The sequence below is a fragment of the Eptatretus burgeri genome, chromosome 10 (assembly GCF_056783735.1).
Source record: "Eptatretus burgeri isolate ZD-2024b chromosome 10, Ebu_testis_v1, whole genome shotgun sequence".
In the NCBI taxonomy this organism is placed as follows: Eukaryota; Metazoa; Chordata; class Myxini; order Myxiniformes; family Myxinidae; genus Eptatretus; species Eptatretus burgeri.
Window position 1 is genome coordinate 47,131,433 of NC_140970.1, and position 20,886 is coordinate 47,152,318.

At 43.4% G+C, this 20,886-nt stretch overlaps 1 protein-coding gene across 3 annotated transcripts in view; it reads left to right on the forward strand.

The window, feature by feature from the left end:
- The first annotated feature begins 202 nt into the window (after positions 1–202).
- STIMATE (STIM activating enhancer) overlaps positions 203–20,886 on the forward strand; it is a 45,894-nt gene continuing 25,210 nt past the window's right edge. For 2 of the 3 annotated variants that reach the window (XM_085898176.1, XM_085898178.1), the window contains exons 1-3: positions 204–360; positions 578–813; positions 3,117–3,165. In XM_085898176.1, coding sequence (XP_085754302.1) covers positions 654–813; positions 3,117–3,165 — 209 coding nt within the window. In that variant the 5' untranslated portion in view covers positions 204–360; positions 578–653. Of the gene's footprint in view, positions 361–577; positions 814–3,116; positions 3,166–20,886 lie in introns of all 3 variants that reach the window. The other variant, XM_085898179.1, reaches the window with a different exon arrangement.

A 20,886-nucleotide genomic window follows, 5' to 3' on the forward strand; every position in this document is an offset into this window, starting at 1 on the left:
ACGTGACGAAATATCGGAAGTTGTTGTTGTTGTTGTTTTAAAAAAATAAAATTTAAGATTTTTTTTACCGACAAAATATTTAGGACGCTGCTCGTGGACACATTTGTCCTTTTTTTATGAGGAGCCTGTCATTCGAATTTATCACTTTTCACATTTTGTTAAATATGTCGTTGTGCACTTTATGGCGGCCATGCTGTTGTAGTTCGCGGCAGCGCTTTCGAAGTTGATTAAATACTGTTCGGATTGGCTTCCTGTTTCTGAAGTTATCCGTGTGATTTTGACTTATTTCTCGTGCTCGGGGTGCATCGACGCTTTGGAATTTAGAAACCTTTGAAAATCATTAAGCACCGATAAACGAAGGTACATGAATAATGATTCAATTGTAATCGTGTGCTTCTTTTGTTTTTGCTTTATTGAAAAGAAGAAAAAAATAAGAGAATGTGACTTGAAATTGTAGACATCATCGTCGGTTTTTTTTTGGGGGGGGGGAAGTATATTCTTCTGTCTGTCAAAACGCCTGAACCAAGTCGGTGATAATAATAATAATTATTATTATTATTATTTCCCCCGCGTGAAGTGGGACACCCAAGACCAAACGGTTTGAAGAGTTAAACGGAAAGCTGAATGGCGGGACAAGGCTGTGGCCGTGGGTGATGTTCCTGGGCCTCGGACAAGGAGGACATTGGCGAGCGATGTCTGCTAATGTGAGCGGCGCTCCGAACCCGCAGGGATGCCACAATGGTGCCCTCATGGACACTTTTGGGGTCTTGATCCAGGGTCTTCTGGCGATCTTGGCTTTCAGCATCCTCATGCGTGAGTTGGGCCGGTAGTGGGCCGTACTGTCGGTGGTTATCTTGGATAAGGTCGACGTGAATCTTGCACCTCTCACCATCCTACATTTTGCATGTACATCCGCATCCTTGCGCTGTTAATTTTACCGAAAGAGGAACGAAGCAATTAAAAACTACTCGATGTGTGTCACAACAAGCTGGCTGTAGTTGGGACGATCATTACTCGACGTTGTAGGCACCATGCCACCACCAACTCGTTCAGCTTCGCAGTGGGAAAAGCTCAGGTCCCACGTTTCGACCATCAAGTGGTCTTCATCAAGGACCGTGCACACGTAATGTGGAGTTATTAAGGCCTTTCCTAAAGGGGGAACACACAACACACAACACAACACAACACAACACAACACAACACAACACAACACAACACAACACAACACAACACAACACAACACAACACAACACAACACAACACAACACAACACAACACAACACAACACAACACAACACAACACAACACGTGGCCTCGGCATGCAGATGCTGAGACCTATATGGTGTTCATCATCATTGCATCATCGTTAACATTACATTATCAAGTCATCATTGGTGCTGCCTATAATGTTGATTTTGGCGTTTGTTTGTGTTGGCAAGCAGATTCTTGCGTGACACTTGTCAGTACGAACGCATGGTATTATGTTCTGGTGCTTTTATAGGGATTCGGAGTCGTCCGTCGGTGCAGAATTACCTTTTACCTGTGTCGACAGCCCACGTCCTTTGTATTTCCTCGTAAACCCCACACGCAGGGCTGACATGATTGTCCAGAGGTACACACACACACACACACACACACACACACACACACACACACACACACACACACACACACACACACACACACACACACACACCTCTAAGCTGTCTAGCCTGAGTTCGAATCTGGACCCAGCTATAAAACTGCCATCCTGGTGATTCATCAATATGTGTGCCATTTCTCGGATGAACGTTAAGCAAGCGTCCCATGTCCCGGCATTCATTGGTGGACGCTAAAGATCTCATGGTGTCCTTCGGGAAGAGTAGAGCGATCACCGGCACCATGGCCAGATTCCAAATTCTCACCCTAACCTACAGGGGGGCACAGCCACGCCCTCGGTCAATAATGCTACCCCGCAGCATTGTGCTGCATGTGAAAGAAGAAGACCCTGCACTTGAAGCGTAAAGCGGGTTAAACAATTTGTTCACTCTGTCTGTCTGCAGACGTCAATCTGTGATTGAGGATCTACTTGATTTCAATCGAATGTTATATTTTGAAGAGTCGAGACTCTAAAACCTGAATCTGAACACGAACCTGCAGTTTAGTCGTGCTTTGGCTATGAATTTAACCAATTGTATGGAATCTTGTCCCTATCGCGCATGCACAAAGAGGAGCGAGGTAATTGTTTTAGTCTGTCTACCTGTCTGTCAGTCAAACAAAATTTAAAATCATTCCAAACTGGAATCTTACTGTTTTTTTATGGACAGGATAAAGGGCACAGTCATGAATAACTAATTTAATGTGTTAAATAAGATCGTGTAAAAGACTGTGTATCCCAAATGCATCAAGCTTCCTTTAAAAGTTTATTTATTTATTTTCTCTAGCCTTTAAAACTTTTATTTTATTTCAATTGAATTATATACTTCAACACGAGAACACAAATCGTCTTGCAGTCACTTCCAAAAACCCCCAATTTAGCAGTACTTGGGAAAAATATTATGTCATCTCGACCAATCAAAATTGCCGCTCATGCTTTCAGCGTTGGGGGAATATCGAGATTCAGACCAAATCGCAGCTCGTAGGAAATATAGATTGTCGTTGGAAACTCAAAGGAAAAGTTTAAAAGACCCTTCCCAAGCCCTTTTTCTCAAGATTACATGGGGTAAGGTGTTCCATGAACTCTTTAGTTTTAAAAAAGGATGTGTGTTTCTGATAAACTGCACGGATTTTTGAAGCAAGCACTTGGCCTTTTGAAGTGTTGATGATGGAGCATGGCATCTACAAGCAAATATAGAAAATGGTTAAAACCATAAAAATGGGGGAGAAACTGGGCATGAGTTTGGAGGAGCCAAAAAAGTTGTGGTCAACGAATCGACTCAAAGATGAGTGCACACATCTCAACTCTTTTGCCAGCCCCAATGTCGTACCAGTATGGAAAATGTCGAATGAAATTGCAATAAATAAATATTTTGCAGACTTTCTTGTTTTGCTTCTTTTCTGTGTTATTTATTTCATTGTTGTTTCTTGCCTGACTGATTCCTTTCTGTCTTATCCTTCCACCATGATGTCTTGAGCAGTGAAGCGTTTTCGTGAGCCAGCTGCTGAGAGGAGACCTTGGCAAATATGGTAAGGCAATTGTCTGGTATGTTACACAACAGCAACTCAATAAATGTTCCACATACATGTAGTTTTTTTTTTTTTTTTTGTATACAAAGTTGAAACTGTGGAAGAGTTGAGAGGTTTACAAAAAAACTCAATTGTTTTAATCCACTGTTCAGAAAGTAGATGGTAGATGTTTTCCCCAAAAATGAAGAGCTGATTACATTCTGCTTCACCACCATGATAAACTCTCAAGCCATGTCCGGTGGCCAGCTGTTAAATTTATATAGATTTTTACTATCAGATGTCGCGGTCAAGCTCGTGGGGTATGACTCCCACCTCCTCTTGCGCTGTTTTCTCTCTCCCCATCTGGGCCCACCCCGTTGCTCTCTCCCCTCCCCCCTCTGGGCCCGCCCTGTCGCTCTCTCCCCTCCCCCCTCTGGGCCCGCCCCGTCGCTCTCTCCCCTCCCCCCTCTGGGCCCGCCCCGTCGCTCTCTCCCCTCCCCCTCTGGGCCCGCCCCGTCGCTCTCTCCCCTCCCCCTCTGGGCCCGCCCCGTCACTCTCCCCCTCCCCCTCTGGGCCCGCCCCGTCGCTCTCCCCCTCCCCCTCTGGGCCCGCCCGTCGCTCTCTCCCCTCCCCCTCTGGGCCCGCCCGTCGCTCTCTCCCCTCCCCCTCTGGGCCCGCCCGTCGCTCTCTCCCCTCCCCCTCTGGGCCCGCCCCGTCGCTCTCTCCCCTCCCCTCTGGGCCCGCCCCGTCGCTCTCTCCCTCCCCTCTGGGCCCGCCCCGTCGCTCTCTCCCCTCCCCCTCTGGGCCCGCCCCGTCGCTCTCTCTCCCCTCCCCCCCCTCTGGGCCTGCCCCGTCGCTCTCTCTCCTCTCCCCCCCTCTGGGCCCGCCCCATCGCTGTTCGTGACCAACTGCTCCTTTACCCCATTGGCCACTGCGTTGTTTTTTTTTTTTTCTTCGGTATGACGTTGATGTTGACGCTTCGATTTCTAGTGTGGTTATAATATAATATAATTAATAGGCTGCCACTCAACGATTTAAATCTTAACCGCACTAGAAATCGAAGTGTCAACATGATCGTCATACCGAAGAAAAAAAAAAAAAACACAAGGAAGTCTGGAACACTGACGCTAACCATTACATTGACGTGTTTCAACTTATGAGTGCCTTACAAGTAACCTGTGTCAACGATCGCGTAACGTGCCTACCAAATGTTACTCATAGGTTAGAAATAAGTTTCGGGTATGCTAAACATTACCCCGACGTGTTTCAACTTATGATTAACTTACAATTAACGTGTGTCAACGATCACATAACGTGCCTACAACTTATGGCCAGCATAGCGAAACTTGTGAGTCATGCGCTGGCATAAGTCGTAAAATTTCAAACATGCTAAAATTTGAGGACAACTGCAAAGTACAACGATGAAAGCCAGCGTACTACGACGTATGACAGTGTTTTTCAGCGTGCTCTCAATGTTTCCAAAACTTACCCATAACGTATTCGACGTGTGCCAGCCTTTTAGACAAATTTTTCAAAAATCGGCATAAGCTGGCTAAAACGTCAAGGTGTGACTGTGCCTTTAGGACCGGAATGGCGTAGAACCTCATCCCGTGCTGGCCAAACTGTTAGATTACCTAGTATGAAACTTTGGTCTCTGTGGTCTCTGGCACTTATACCTAAGCATTCACCAATTTTCTTGGTGTCAGGTTGCCAATAATCAGATGTCCTTAATTAGATTCGATTGGTTCTTTGTGAACTCGCTTTTCATCACCTCTCCCATATTGCAAGGGTTTCTCCTTCCGGATTCCCAGACCACACCTGATCACTGTGAGCTACTGTTTACATTTGTTTCCAAATTGCTGCTTTTTTAGATAACCCCTCTTTTTGAGGTGCTTTTGAAAGTGTATGGTCCTGCTTGTTTAATTGCAAACCCCAGTTTGTAATTCAGTGACTATGGTGGGACAATGTGAAGGTTCAAATCCAAGCTTTCTGTAAACTGTATTGTTTTCTAACTACACAAGAATGTCGAGCAAGAGCTGAGTTGGGAAAACAAATCTTCCATTTCCAAACGAATTAAAAAACATAAAAATAACCCCATTCTGACCCCCCAAAAAGCTCAGACTCCAGGGGAAGAAGGCCTTCCTTCATAAGATAGTTGATAATCAAACCTAAGGAGTGCTAACAAGATTTCGTTTTCAACACCTCAACCATCTGGGTGCTCTAATCTGTTTTTATGCCTCCACTGACAGTCACCGGAGGCATGTTTTCAGGATGACCGTCCGTCCGTGTGTCCATGATAGGTTTTCGTTACCACGATAACTGAATGGCTGAAGGGGTCAAACTTGGTGCAAGTATGGATAATGATGTAAAGATAAACTGATTAGATTATGGGACAAAAGGTCAAAGGTCTTGTTAGGTAAAAATTCTGTTACTGTGCTAACTTGGGAATCAGTAATGGGATTTTGACCAAGCTTGGTTAAAGTATCTATCTATAATTCCAGGTGTGTGTGTGTGTGTGTGTGTGTGTGTGTGTGTGTGTGTGTGTGTGTGTGTGTGTGTGTGTGTGTGTGTGTGTGTGTGTGTGTGTGTGTGTGTGTGTGTGACCGCTGTTTCTCGCCAACCACTGGTCCGATCTAATTGAAACTTGCCAGGTATATTGCTGGGGACCTGGTTATGTGCCTTTTCAACGTTTGATATTAATCGGACAAGTGCTTCCCAAGTTATGGCGATTTATTTATCAAACCAATGACAAGACACGTTGCTACGTAGGCGTGGCCGATGGGGAAAGGGCCGCATAGTTACCGTGGCATAGGAGTGGCAATGGTCAATGGCAGCGAATGTCGTGGCAAGCAAAGACAGGGAGGTAAACTTGATTTTAATCAACTCTCTGTGTGGAAGTATCACAGCAGTTGTTACTTCAATGAAAGCGATAATTCGTGGAATACATGTGAACATTCCGTACGGGCGTGCACCACTTCCGGATAGTGATGACTTACTATATGCTAATAATTTCTCGATTTCTTTTGCGAATTTATAGATAAACACAATGCCCCAATCCAGTTGTTGTTTACGAGAGCGAAGGAACGGCTTGTGTGGTTTTTTGAAAGTTTTTTTTTAATTGTTTTTTTTTGTTTGCACGTACCGGCACGCGAGAGCGAAGGAACGGCCTGTGTGGTTGTTGTTTCTGGCACGCGGTTTGAAAGTTTTTGTTGTTGTTGCATGTACGGCCACGCACGTACGGGCACGCACTAGTATATTATGATTCAAAGATGAGCTGATTTAAGTTGGCATCAAGGGGTCAGAGGTCATGTCAGGTAAAATGTGATACTTGAGAAAGGCTGAAGGGATTATGATTGATTATTTGTTTTTAAAGGGTCAAGGGTCACATGTCACGTAAAAACTCATGTTAATGTGATACCATTGGCTATGGGATTTAACCTTTACGAAGTGCATGTACCATGATACATATGTACAGATTACATATTGAGGTCAAAGTTGGAGTAAGTAAAGACGTACTATAGGTGGAGGCATATCTGTTAACATCGCAACATCAAGCTAAGTCTGGTTTAATCCATGCTTTGTCAAGTTTCATTGTTTCATTTGCTTTAAGGTATTTGTACCTTAACCCCAGAGCAAATGTTTGACCTGGAGAAACCACTCATGCTTGGGGAATTTTCCATTGCCCTTAAGAGGCAAAGAGAAATCACCTGGCCTTGATGGACTGTCAACAGAGTAATTACCCCGCACATGCGAAGTGAAAGTGGGGTTAAGCAATTGGTTTACTTATGTCCACCCATCTGTCTGTCCACAAACGTCATTTTATGATCGAGGAAAAATTTAATTTCAATTCGATGTTCTATTTTGAACACAAATTGTAACATGAATTGGAAAACGAACCTGTTATTTAGCGGTACTTTGGCTCTGAATTTGTCCCGATAGCACATGCGCAGAGAGGAGTGAGAATATATATATTTTTTTACCCTGTCTGGCAGTCGAACAAAATTGAAAATAATTCCAAACAGGAAACGTAGTTTTGAGCAACGTCATAAAGGACAGAAACAACAGGCACGAATATAATCAATTTGACGTGTTAGATAAGGTGGTGTAATAACCACTGCATCAATGGTGGTAAACTTCCAGCATTATTTTATTTTATTTTTTTAATGCGACCTTTACAATCTTTTTTTTATTTCAATTGAATAAACTTAAACGCTGCATAGGGTAAGGTATTCTATGAACTCTCCAGTTAACTCTTCACCGAAGGTGGACAGAGGTCGTGCTTTCACCCGTCTGTCGGTCTCTGAGCAGGATATCTTAAAACGTTATGGACGTATTTGGACACGATTTGGTGGACTGGTTGATTATGTGACAAGAACCAATTGATTAGATTTTGGTGAAGTTATGGATCTGGAAACTACGATTTTTTTGTGGTTCTTCACCATTGAGTGATGGGGCTAAAACCAATATGCAGCACGATATCTCAAAAAGTTATGGATGGACTCAGACAAAACTCACTGGACAGGTTGGGTGTGTCATAAGGACAAATCAAGTGGATTTTGGTGAAGATCAAGATCTGGTTCTAGATACGAGAATTTTTTAAAAGCGATTCTTCACCCGTGCGAGATGGGGCCAAAAACGAATATATAGTATGATATTTAAAAAAGTTGTTGCCAAGTTATGACAAAACTCGGTGGATGAGTTTGTTCGATGACAAGAATGAGCCTATTCGATTTTGGTTCAGTTCTGGATCCAGATTCAGCCTATCAATGGGATACAAAATGTGAACTGTTCAACCTGGCAGAGGTATGTGTGGTGGAGTCTGCGGGCCTATGGGGAAGGGCATGGTGATGTTGCATGGTGGGCGTGATGATGGGAGGTGGCCGTGGGGGTCGGCAAGGGATATGAGGTGTGCACGCCGTCTGAGGCGTCGTAGTAATGCTGGAGTCGGCCGGCTCGTGAGTGTACCGAGTACGGAATAAAGGGGAGCCGCGGGCACAGTACGCCCTGGCTCGCACTCGTGCAACACAGCCCGGCTCGACTGTTCCTCCGCTTCGTGTCTGCCTGCTAAGCATCTCCCAATTCAGTACAGTACAGTATGCGCTCTACCGAGTGCTGTTCTGGTTACCTCCACCACTGAAGGTAGAAGGAGGTTATGTTTTCACCTCTGTCTGTCTGTTTGTGTGCAGGATATCTTAAAAAGTTGTGTATGGATTCGGACAAAACTTGGTGGGCACTTTGGTTGTGTGACAAGGACGAATTGATTTGATTTTGGTGAAGATCCGGATCTGGATACGAGACTTATTTAATTTTTTAAGTGATTCTTCATCATTGAGAGATGGGGCTAAAAACGATATATAGCATGATATTTCAAAAATGTATTGGGCCCGATATGATCTCTCGTGGATCAGGCATTGCGTGGTGGAGGTATGCGCTCCACTGAGTGCCCTTCTAGTTTGAACTGTTTTGGGACTTAATCAGTCCTGAATTGCTTTTGGTCTTTCAAAAAAGCCTGGAGAAGGACGAATTTCTGTTTAGCTGAAGGAGAGTGGTACTCAACCTGCTCCCTAAGAAAGGCGATCCCTTACTCATTCCGCAGTGGCAGCTAGTGTCATTGCTGTGTAGTGTGTACCGATTCCTTCCGCAAGGCCTTGCATCTTTCACCACTGTTAAAAGACCTTTTGCATGTTGATCAAACCTATTCCATCCCTGGTCTCAACATCCATTACAACATTTTTGTTATTCCTGATCCGATGTATGCATGTGAGATTTACCATAAATGTGGAGGTCTTGTTGTTTTAGACCAGACAAAGGCTTTTGATTGTTTCTCATGTCTATCTTTTTGAAGTTTTGCAGCATTTTGGTTTTGGCCCCTTCTTTTTATCATGTACAGTAATCCCCCATTTCTCACGGGGGTTACGTTCCAAACCTCCCCGCGCTAAGTGAAAATCCGCGATGAATGGACGCCTCCCCAAAAAATCGACTCGTCTGGTCTGGTCGGTCTGGGAGTGATCGGGTTTGAGGTGCCTGAGATCGACTCGTCTGGTCTGGTCGGTTTGGCAGTGATTGGGTTTGAGGTGCCTGAGATCGACTCGTCTGGTCTGGTCGGTTTGGCAGTGATTGGGTTTGAGGTGCCGGAGATCGACTCGTCTGGTCGGTTTTGAGGTGCTGTGTACGAGCAGTGCTCGTCCAACGGCGGCAAACCTTTTTTCCTTCCCGAAGCATATATGGAGCACCTTAACCTTCTCCTGGAATGTCAGGACCTTCCTCTGGCACTTCGGTTCCTTGCCAGAAGCCTTAGAAGGTGCAGGGCGTTTGGGCAGCATTGTGGGGCTTAGAGAAAAAACCGTAGAAAATATTCGAAGTTCACAAGCGAAACTGTCTCGTGCGTTGTGTGACTGGTCGAGCGCCACGCGTTATAATTTATTGCTTAAATAATTTATATTTCATATATTATTACCAGGGGAATCCACAGAAAAAATTAGTTACTTCCAAGGGAAAACCTGCGATGAACCGGGGGCGCGATAGGTGAACCGCGATAAAGCGGGGGTTGACTGTATACATTTATGTTATTCTAACCTATCTGCACTCTTTAATGTCAACAATGACCTTGTGCCCTCCTTTTGTGTTGAAAGAGGTGGTAAAGGAGGGCTGTCCACTTTCAGGTGCTTTATATGCCCTATCCCTTGAACCACTCCTGAATACCTTTTGTAAGTCTTTGTTGGGCTTTACTATGAGAGCTTGTCTGGCTTGTTCACAGCAGCAATGGCCGGGCGGGGTGGCTGTTTGGGTATAATGGTGGGCAAACCCTTAGAAGGGTCAACGGTACTATTAATGTCGGGTATTACCTTGGAGGGTGATCCAGACTTATTCTAGCCATGGTCTCCAGGCACCATGATGTGGTGCATACGTGTTAACGGCGAGCAAGAGACCAACTAGGCGTCTTGTTTGGGCCATTCTGCTGCATCCGTAATTTGCTGTGTTCATGTTCTGGGCTTCCAGACCTGGGCTCACGGGCTGTGGCAGACGAGAGAGAGTATTTGATGGAGCATGTGTCACTCTCACTGTAATCCCACATAGTGCAGGACTTTGCCACCACCTCCGACCGTTTCAACTCTTGTGGCGATGGGGAAGGGGTGGTGGGAGCAAGTGAAAGTGCCATCCAACTTCCGTGGTCGAAAGAATGAAAGAAAAAAAAAGAAAAAAACCTAAAAAGTTGAATGTTTGGTGCGTGGAATGTTCACACGCTCGAAGACAGCCAACCAACCTGGAATGAAAAATGGCAATCATCGCTCGGGCACTCATTCAGAAAGATATCGGGTTTTTAATTATGTATTTATTTAGTTTTCCAGTGCTTAGCAAGACAAGATTTGCCGACGAGTCACAGCTCACCGGAACAGGTGCCGGAAACACATTCTACTGGATCTGTAAACCTGCGTATGCTGCGCAACCAGCTGGTATTGGTTTCACCATCAAACCCAAGCTCATTCCGCAGCTGTTATCCATACCGAAAGGACACGATGAGCGGTTAATGTCAAAGTGGGTAAAACTTCAGGACAGACGCACCACTTATCAGTGCGTATGCACCAACCATGTCCTATTCATGTCAGGTCAGGTATAGGAGCATGCGCCAGAGCAGCGCGTCGCTGTGTTCACTTTTCGCAGGTACTCCAGGGGCCTCCGTCTGGCCATCTCCCAGGCAGATGCCTGGCCCATCCCCATCTCCTTGAGATGCTGATCGACTTGCTGCAATCACGAGGCACGTGGTCGGCCTATTGGCCTCCTCCACTCTGAGACTCACTCACTGAGAGAATCTGGTGAGCAGGATCAGCGTCAGGAAAACAAGCCACATGTCCATACAACCGCAGCTGATGCTCATGGACTATGCAGGTAATAAATCTCATTTGAGTCTCTCAGCAATCGCTCTTTGGATACAAAGTCCAACCAGCAATAGCCAAGGATTCTCTGAAGAAACCTGGTCATGTCTTATTCCGGTGATGAAAAAGAAGCCTTTTATGACCAACTCTCACAAATTTTATCTGCACCTGCCAACGGCAAAATTGTGTTGATGGGCAATTTCAACACCAGAGTGAGCTGCAACTCCAACACATGGGACCAAGTTATCAGCAATCATGGTGTCGCTAAATAAAATGGCAGCGGTACCTTGGTGGTGAGTTTCTGTGCCACGAACAAGCTGACCATCATGAACACTCAATTTCAACAGAGGAATCGGTTGAAACCATCATGGATGCATCCAAGGTCAAAGCACTGGCACCGAATAAACTAGATCATTGTGCATCAACTTGATCGACACGACGTCCATCTGACCAGAGCTGTTCAGAATTCCACTGCATGGTCAGATCATCATCTGACTCTTGCTAAAACAGCTCTCCATATTGCACCTAAAGCACAGAACCAGCGACCTTGCCAAACCCCAAAGCTGAAAAACCCAGGCCACAAGTATCAAGCTAGCAGTAAATGTAGAGGAGGAGCTGGGCATATCTGACAACACAGAGTTTATTTAACTCGTGCATAGCTGAGTGGAACGCATGCTGCGAAGCTACCTGGAAGGCCGCACTGAATACAATCACCCACATAGAACGGAAACGTTGCGACTGATTTGACGAAAATGTTCCACTTATTCTTACCATGCTGGATGACCTGCACTAGAAGCATGTCGCTTATGCATGCGATAAATATAATCTGTCAAAGAAGAATGAATACGCAAGGACCAGAAGCGCAGCACAGAAGAAATGTCACCAACTGAAAGAGGGCTGGTGGATAAACAGAGCCCGTGTGCTCCAAGAAGCTGCCGATCATCGACGCACAAGGCTTCAAGGAACTGAAAGCCGTGTGCAGTCCCTATTTATACGGGATTACACCAATTTATACGGGATTACATGCTGAGCAGGGCAACGAGTGGCGATTGAGGACCATCATGTGCCCAAAGCATTGTTCTATGGTGAGCTCACAGAAGGCAAAAGATCAATTGGTGCCCCCCAAAAAACAATAAAAAGACTCGCTTAAAACTAACCTCAAACAGTGTAAGATCAGCATGACCGAATCGAAGAAAATTGCCCTTCATCGTGGGAAGTGGTGCATTTACTGCACCGACCACGTAAAGAAGTTTGAGCAGACATGCATCAAGCATGTGGCGGAGAAGAGGAGACGAAGGAAGGCGAGATAAAGCCAACTTGCTGGCGTACAATCCTGTGATCTGTTAAATACGACGGCTCAACCCTCTGACTGAGAGCATTAACCCACCCTATAAAGAGCATTGTTTATGGCGCTGATACATGCGTCTGCATCAACCATTCAGGTGATGTTGCTGAGATGATGCATTGTTTGGACCTCTTTAGTAAAGCTTCATCAGCTAAATTGGACTAAAACAAATGCTGTGGCTTGAACCTTCTACCTATCCCCCTCACTCTCTCTCTCCCTGCAAATATTACTTGGAGGGAAGATGGGATTAATTTTTTGGGGGGTTTTCCTTGGTCGCATTCATTTTGTGAGGCTCAGCTGGGAAGGCTTGCCCGATTGTATTGAACTGCTTTTGCTGAAATGGAATGGCCAACTCTGCCAACTGTCTTATTGAGGCAGAGTATGTATAATATACAACCTGATTACCTCTATGTTATGGCACAAGATCCTACCTTGCTTTGCAGCCACCCACTACAATGGTGGATGAAATACAAAAGTGAGTGACTCGCTTTTTCTGGACCGAACTAGAACGGGCACTCTGTAGAGCGCATACCTTCGCCGCCGCAACTTTTTTCCGGGCACATTTGAAAACCGTCATTTTAAAACGTCCATGACGTCACAACCATCAGTCCAATTGACGTCAAATTTGGTGTGTAACCTCCTTGAAGGCAGTCCAACAAAATGGAATGATAAACACTGAAAAATTAAAAAGTTGAAAAATGACGTCATCTTTTGACGTCATTTTGACGCACTTCTGGGGACGTCACGTCCAATCGGGGACTACCATTCTGAAAGCTCGTAGTTCACTGAATGTTTTTACGTTGGTTTCATGTCAATAGCTCTATTAGATCTGAAGCTATGCCTACAAGTATATTTTGACCTTGAGTGTGACCTTGACCTTGACTACAGAGTTAATTGGCAAAACCTGTACATCAATAAACAGATATTTTGGTACTGATCCTCATGCCTGGATTTGGGAGACTTTGCTTTATAAATTATATAGATATTTGAATGTAAAATATCAGGACATTTTAGCCACAATTGATAAACGTCATGTTCAAACGTCAATGACGTCATAACGGTCAGTCCGATCGAAGTCAAATTTGGTGCGTGACGTCCTTAAGGTAAGTCCTACAAAACGGTTTGATCAAAACTGATGAGATCGAAAATTGAAAATTTACGTCATCTTGTGACATCATTTAGACGCACTTCCGATGACGTTGCGTCAAATCCGACACTACATATCCGAAAGGTATCTCGTCATGGAACAATATGGCGGTGGTTGCATGTCGATAGCTGTATTATGAAGGAAGTTATGCTCGAAAGAGTGTTTTTGACCTTTTCATGACCTTGACCTTGACCTTTGACCCGATCGCTCCCAAAATCTAATCAAATCGTCCTTGGATACTCACGAATCATCCCACCAAATTTCATGCAATTCGGTTTAATACTTTCTGAGTTATGCGAATAACAAAGAAACACACATATACACAGCGACCAAAACATAACCTTTCGCAGAATGCGAAGGTAAAAACATTGGCTGTGATGCGAAAGGCTGAATCTACCGATGTCTGAGGGTGGCCAAAGACATAACGTCAAATGCTGCATCATGGCCTTCCATCTTCCAATTACTTGGCATTTCTTGTACGAGTGCAGGCCCGTAGGGGCGTGACCATACGTGCAAAAAAAAAAATTAACTTTCAAACCGCGTGCCAGAAACAACAACAACAACAACAACAACACAGGCTGTTCCTTCGCTCTCACGTGCCCGTAGGTGCGGGCCCGTATGTGCGTGCCCTCTAATTCCAGCAATCTCTGTGTGTGTGTCTGCCTGTCTGTCTGTATGTGTGTGTCTGCGGCCGCCGTTTCTCGACAACCCCTGGTCCGATCTAATTGAAACTTGCCAGGAATATTGCTGGGGACCTGAGGATGTGCCTTTTCAAGGTTTGATATTAATCGGATAAGTGTTTCCCAAGTTACGGCCATTTATTTATCAACCAATGACAGGACACGGTGCTATGACATCACTATTAACATCACAATTAATTTTTTTTTTTTTGCACGTATGTGCGTGCCCGTAGGTGCTTGCCCACACGTGCGGGCCCATATGTGTGTGCCCGTACGTGAAAAAAATAGTGATGTCAATAGTGATGTCATATCACCGTGTCCTGTCATTGGTTGATAAATAAATGGCCGTAACTTGGGAACCACTTGTCCAATTAATATCAAACCTTGAAAAGGCACATCCTCAGGTCCCCAGCAATATTTCTGGCAAGTTTCAATTAGATTGAACCAGGGGTTGTCGAGAAACAGCGGTTGCAGACACACTTACAGACAGACAGACACAGAGATTGCTGGGATTATCGATAGATGACCCTCTACTGGCGAGGAAGACACCTCATCAACAGCATTTTGTGTTGAGCTGTGAAATTGGGCTACACTCAGTTGTTGTTCTTGATGGACTTGACAAGAGTTTATTTATCTCCACTTCCATTTTATCAACGCCAGGCAAGCCTTCACCTGTCTCGACGACCTCGCTATTTTCATGAGCTGTCCGTGTTTTATAATGAACCATTATTCTATAACACACTTTTTGAAGGTTTAAATGATAGGATTGTCCTCCAACAATGTATCCATGCCTCTATAACCAAAGTGTGCCACTTCAAAAGCAACACAAGTGATGGGTGGCTAAGTGTTTCTGCTCTTGCCTCAGTGACTGGTATTAAATCTTGCCGTGTAATACATACACTATATTTCCCAAGCTCGATGGAATCCTCCTGTACCTCCTTCTGAATTGCATTCACTTTTGCTTTCCAGTCCTACCTTCTTTCCCATTCTTCAACTATCTGGTTCTCACAGTTTAGAACCTGTGAAATTCAGCTGCTCTCTTTCTCTTTCTGGGAACAACTGAAAAACCTTATTACCTACAATGCTTAAAAGTACTTTTTACCCCTCAGCCCAAATTGGGCTGAAAAAGGGGTATTGTCGTCACAGGCGTTGTCCGGGCGCCTGTCCGTCCGGGCGTCTGTAAACTTTTGGTTTCCGTCAATTTCGAGGAGAACACGTGGTCCGATTAAATCCATTTTTGCAGGGTATGTTGGGGTTGAGTAGAGGAAGGTTCCTTTCGAAAATGGGCACGCTGCGATTTTCAATGTGGCCTCCATGGCAGCCATCTTGAAATTGGTTTCCGTTGATTTAGAGGAGAACGCTTGTCCGATTAAATCCATTTTTGCAGGGTGTGTTGGGGTTGAGTAGAGGAAGGTTCCTTTGGAAAATGGGCGCGCTGCGATTTGCAATGTGGCCTCCATGGCAGCCATCTTGAAATTGGTTTCAGTCGATTTTGAGAACACCTTGTCCGATTAAATCCATTTTTGCAGGGTGTGTTGGGGTTGAGTAGAGGAAGGATCCTTTGGAAAATGGGCGCGCTGCGATTTGCAATATGGCCTCCATGGCAGCCATCTTGAAATTGGTTTCCGTCGATTTTGAGGAGAACGCCGGTTCCGATTAAATCCATTTTTGCAGGGTGTGTTGGGGTTGAGTAAAGGAAGGTTCCTTTCGAAAATGGGCACGCTGAGATTTTCAGTGTGGCTGCCACGGCAGTCGTCTTGAAATTGGTTTTCGTCAATTTCGAGAACGGCTTGGCTTGTCCGATTAAATGCATTTTTGCAGTGTGTGTGTTGGAGTTGAGTAGAGGAAGGTTCCTTTCGAAAATGGGCGCTGCGATTTTCACTAGCCGCCACGGTAGCCATCTTGAAGTCTGATTGATTTTAGATATGACGTCCAACGTGCTCTAACTGACTGCTTCATCGTGATATCACTGCTTCCTTTTACAATGCGTCGGCTGAGGGGTTACGCCCGCTTTGCGGAGCTATTTTTTTCTTTGTTCACCCCTGTACCTTGTAAGTGGTCCACAGTTCTGCTACATACCCCTCCTTTCTGGCCAAATTGGGGATGCTATTATAAACTACCTGTACCAAAATGCATTGGTGATCTCCAATGGAGAAGTCCCATTTTATATCACCCACAAATTCCCTTATTCTGTGATCAAAGTTAAACTTTGTTCCATGCTTATGTTGGAAGCAATTGCTTAACCACTCCCCTCCTCTTGTTGAAAGTGCTGTTTGCACACCTTTCCTTTGTTTTCAGTTTTCTAAATTTTAATTTTTGGTCCCAGTGGCCTATATAACTTCCCAAGGGAAGTTTTGGTGAATATATTTATTGCCCAGGTTAAGTTAGCAATTTACAAGACTAGGAAGTCTCGTTATAGCACTGATATTTCAGTCATGTTTCAAGCTCTTTGCTTGAGCCACATCACCCTGGAATTTTGCTGTCACTCTCACCACAGTCAGTTGCAGGCATTTAAAAAAAGATTGTCATTGATGTTTGTTGTAAAATTTCTGATGGTCAGTTAGTGGTTACTTTCTGTTCTGTAGTCTGTTCTATGTGTTATCATTATATTGTACTGTGCGATTTTATATACTGTATATATATATATATATATATATATATATATATATATATATATATATATATATATATATATATATATATATATTCCCCCCCCCCCCCTGTAAAATGGAAGGTAATACCTTCTTTCACATAACTGCTTGTAACTGTTGTTTTTTGTTTGTTTGTTTGTTTTTTTAACTCGAGTTAAATTAACACCATTGTAACTTCCTTTTGTGCATTTTTATTTTTATTTTTTGCAATAAAAGTATACAAAAGGCATATCTCTCTCTCCTATGTCTCTTTCTCACCCTCTTTCGTCTCTTCCTCTCTTAGTCCAGTCAATATGTGGTTTGAGATGGAACTAATTGCAAAATAAGCAAGAAAAAGAGCAATCAGATATTTCAGACCCTCGCCAGGACTTATTTTGTGTGGTGTATTTTCTGTACTGGTGTGTTACATAATTAATGAGACATAACTGGAACTGCCACTTTTATAACTGCTGGCAGTGATGACCGGGTACCAAGATGCGCAGCTTTGATGCAACCCTGCTTTGATCAGACACCTGACCCTGACCAATGATGTCGTTTTTTAAATATTATTATTCATTTGAATTTAGAATGGGATTAAAATAAATTCAATTCAGATCAATTGGACGACCAGATAAGAACAGTCCTGCATTAGAGTATTCAGAAGGAACCCAAACAAGCAAAAATAAAAGAAGTCATCAGGAGGAACCTGGATCAGATTCACATTTCAGCTGCTACCCCTCTACCCTCAAACCCATCCAGACATAGCCAAATGAGCATTATTCAAAAGAAAAAGAAATAAAAAAGAACTCGGATCAAATAATCAAATAATTCTGGCTGCCAGACCATGTGTCCGATCAAGTTGATATTTAAAACATGTATTCCCCATCACTACTAGATCACAGTTGTGAAGTTTCACGTCGATTGATTAAGCAGTTCCAGAGAAAACATTATTTTATATTTTCTTAAATCCAACATGGCTGCCAAACCATGTGACATCAATTATTCCTTAACAACCTTGTGCACGCATGCTTTGGGGAACATTTGTGTGAAGTTTACCCTCGATCTGTCCAGCCATTCTGCAGAAGAAGATTTTTATACGTTTTAGTGTAAATCCAATATGGCTGTCAAATTGTGTGACCGATAACATTATATGTGTGAACCTTTTGTTCCTCATGGATAGGCAGTCATATGTGTAAAGTTTCACCTCGATCTGTTCTGCCATTTCGGAGAAGATTTTTGAAGGTTTTCTTTTTTAAAAAACGATGTGGCTGCCCAATCGCATGACCGATGACGTCAAAAAATTTTTGTGGCCCACTTTATCCCAAGATGACCCTCAAAAATGTTCATACTGATTGGATATAGCATTCTACATATCGCAGGTTGAGAGACGTAATGTTGTAACTGCATTTTTGGCGAAACCGAATAAAATGGCTCATGTCTAACAAAACACCATTTCGTGGGTTGAGACACATTAACGTTGGAACTGAAAATTTCCCATTTCCTGCAAATCTCTAATGAAAGATAAATGGTGTTTTGTGAGACATGAGAGCCATTCCATTCAACCTCGCCAAAAATGCAGTTCCAACATTGTCTCTCAACCCGCGATATGCAATGATGACATAAAAAAAAAAACACTCATTAACCTCTGCCATCGAAGATCGGAGGTTACTGTTTTCACCCCTTTCTGTTTGTTTGTTTGTTTGTTTGTTTGTGAACAGTATTACGGAAAAACTCTGACGGATTTTGACGAAACTTGGTGGGGGGATAGGTATGGTCCAAGGATCATGCCATTAGATTTTGGACTTGGTTCCCCCCCCACCCCAAAAAAAAAATTGTTGGAGAAAATTTTTTTTGCATTTCTACATGTTTTAAGTGATTTCCAACCCCCCCCCAGAAAAAAATTGTTACTCCCCCAAAAAAAATTTGTTGGAGAAATTTTTTTTTTTGCATTTCTACATGTTTTAAGTGATTTCCAACCACCCCCCCCCAAAAAAAAATTGTTGGAGAAAAAAAAATTTTGCAACTTTTTTTTTCAACAGTTTCGATTTCTTTATTTTTGCATTTCTACATGTTAAGTGATTTCCAACCCCCCCCCCCCCAAAAAAAAAAATTGGAGAAAAGAACTATAACTCTGTTAGCACTGTTGACGTCATATTTAATGAATAAGATATAAGGTTCACTTGAGTGACCCAGCAGTATTGGTGGCGGAGGTTTTGCACTCTCCCGAGTGCTCCCCCTCTAGTTCCCCATTAGGAGCACTTGCGATGTTTCAAGTTTCAATTTTTTTCCTTGGTGCAGTTTCAGAGATGCAGAGTTCCAAAATTTTTCCGTTTTTCCAACATGGTTGCCACACCACGTGACCTATGACATGATAATAATTATCATTAAAACATTCTTCCTGAGTAGTCGCACCAATGGTGAAAATTTCGTCTCAATCCGACAAGCAGTTGCGGAGAAAAACACGAAAGTTCTCTGCGAACAAACAAAGAAGCGGACCCAAATGCAATACCCTCTCCATCGGCAAGGGTAACGGTTTGTGTTGTAATTAGAATTTATTTTATAATCCATACCGAACAACATATCAAAAGTGTAGATGAATGTAGTGGGTGGAACATTTTCATTTTTGATTTTATTTTTTTAGATTTTTTTTAAAATGTGTATTTTAGCCTAAATTCCCCGTGTCGATTTACAGTGCCTTCAGAAAGTATTCATACCGCTTGACTTTTGTCACATTTTGTTGTGACAGCCTGCATTTAAAATGGATTAAATTTAATTTTTTGTTGCCGATCTACACAAAATACCCCATAATGACAAAGTGAAAACATGTTTTTAGAAATTCTTACAAATGAATTAAAAATGAAAAGCTCAAATGTCTCGAGTCAATAAGTATTCAACCCCTTTGCAATGACACTCCAAATTGAGCTCAGGTGCATCCAATTTCCTTCAGTCATCCTTGAGATGTCTTGACAACTTGATTGGAGTCCACATGTGGCTAATTCTACTGATTGGACATGATTTAGAAAGAAACACACCTTTCAATATAATGTCCCATAGTTGACAGTGCAAGTCAGAGCAGAAACTCTACCGTGAAGTACAAGGAACTGTTCGTCGAACTCCGAGATAGAATTATGAGGATGCATAGATTTGGGGAAGGGCATAAAACAATTTCGAGTGTTGAACGTTCCCAAGAGCACAGTGAGCTCCATCATTACGAAATGGAAAGAATATGGAACTACCCATATTCTTCCTAGAGCTGGCTGTCCAACCAAACTGAGCAACTGGGCAAGAAGGACCTTGGCCAGGAAGGTGACCAAGAACCTAATGGCCACTCTGACAGCATTACAGAGTTCCTTGGCTTAAGTGGGAGAACCTGATGAAAGGACAACAATCTCTGCAGCACTTCTCAAATCCAGGCTTTTTGGGAGAGTGTCCAGACTGTAAGCCACTCCTGAGAAAATGGCACATGACAGCATGCCTGGAGTTTGCAAAAAGGCACATGAAAGACTCTGAGATCATGAGGGTAAAGATTCTTTGTCTGATGAGATGAAAATTTAACTCTTTGGCCTGAATGCAAAGTGCTACGTCTGGTGGAAACTGAGCACAGCTCATCACCCATCAAACACCATCTCTACAGAAATGCATGGTGGTGGCAGCATCATGCTATGGGGATGCTTTTCAGTGGCAGGGACTAGGAGACTTGTAAGGATAGAGGGAACAATGTATGGAGCCAAGACTTGAAGATTCTTGTTCACCAACGCTCCCCATGCAACTTGACAGAGCTAGAGCAAATCTGCAAGGGTGAATGGGAGAAAATCCCCAAATCTAGATGAGCAAAGCTGATGCAGACATTCCCAAGAAGACTCTGTAATCACTGCCAGAGGCACTTCTACAAAGTATTGACTCAGGGGGTTCAATACTTATGTAAATTAGATATTTCTGTAAATTTCTAAAAACGTGTTTTCACTTTGTCATTGTGGGGTATTTTGTGTAGATCGGTGACAAAAAAATTAAATTTAATCCATTTTAAATTCAGGCTGTAACATAACAAAATGTGAACAAAGTCAAA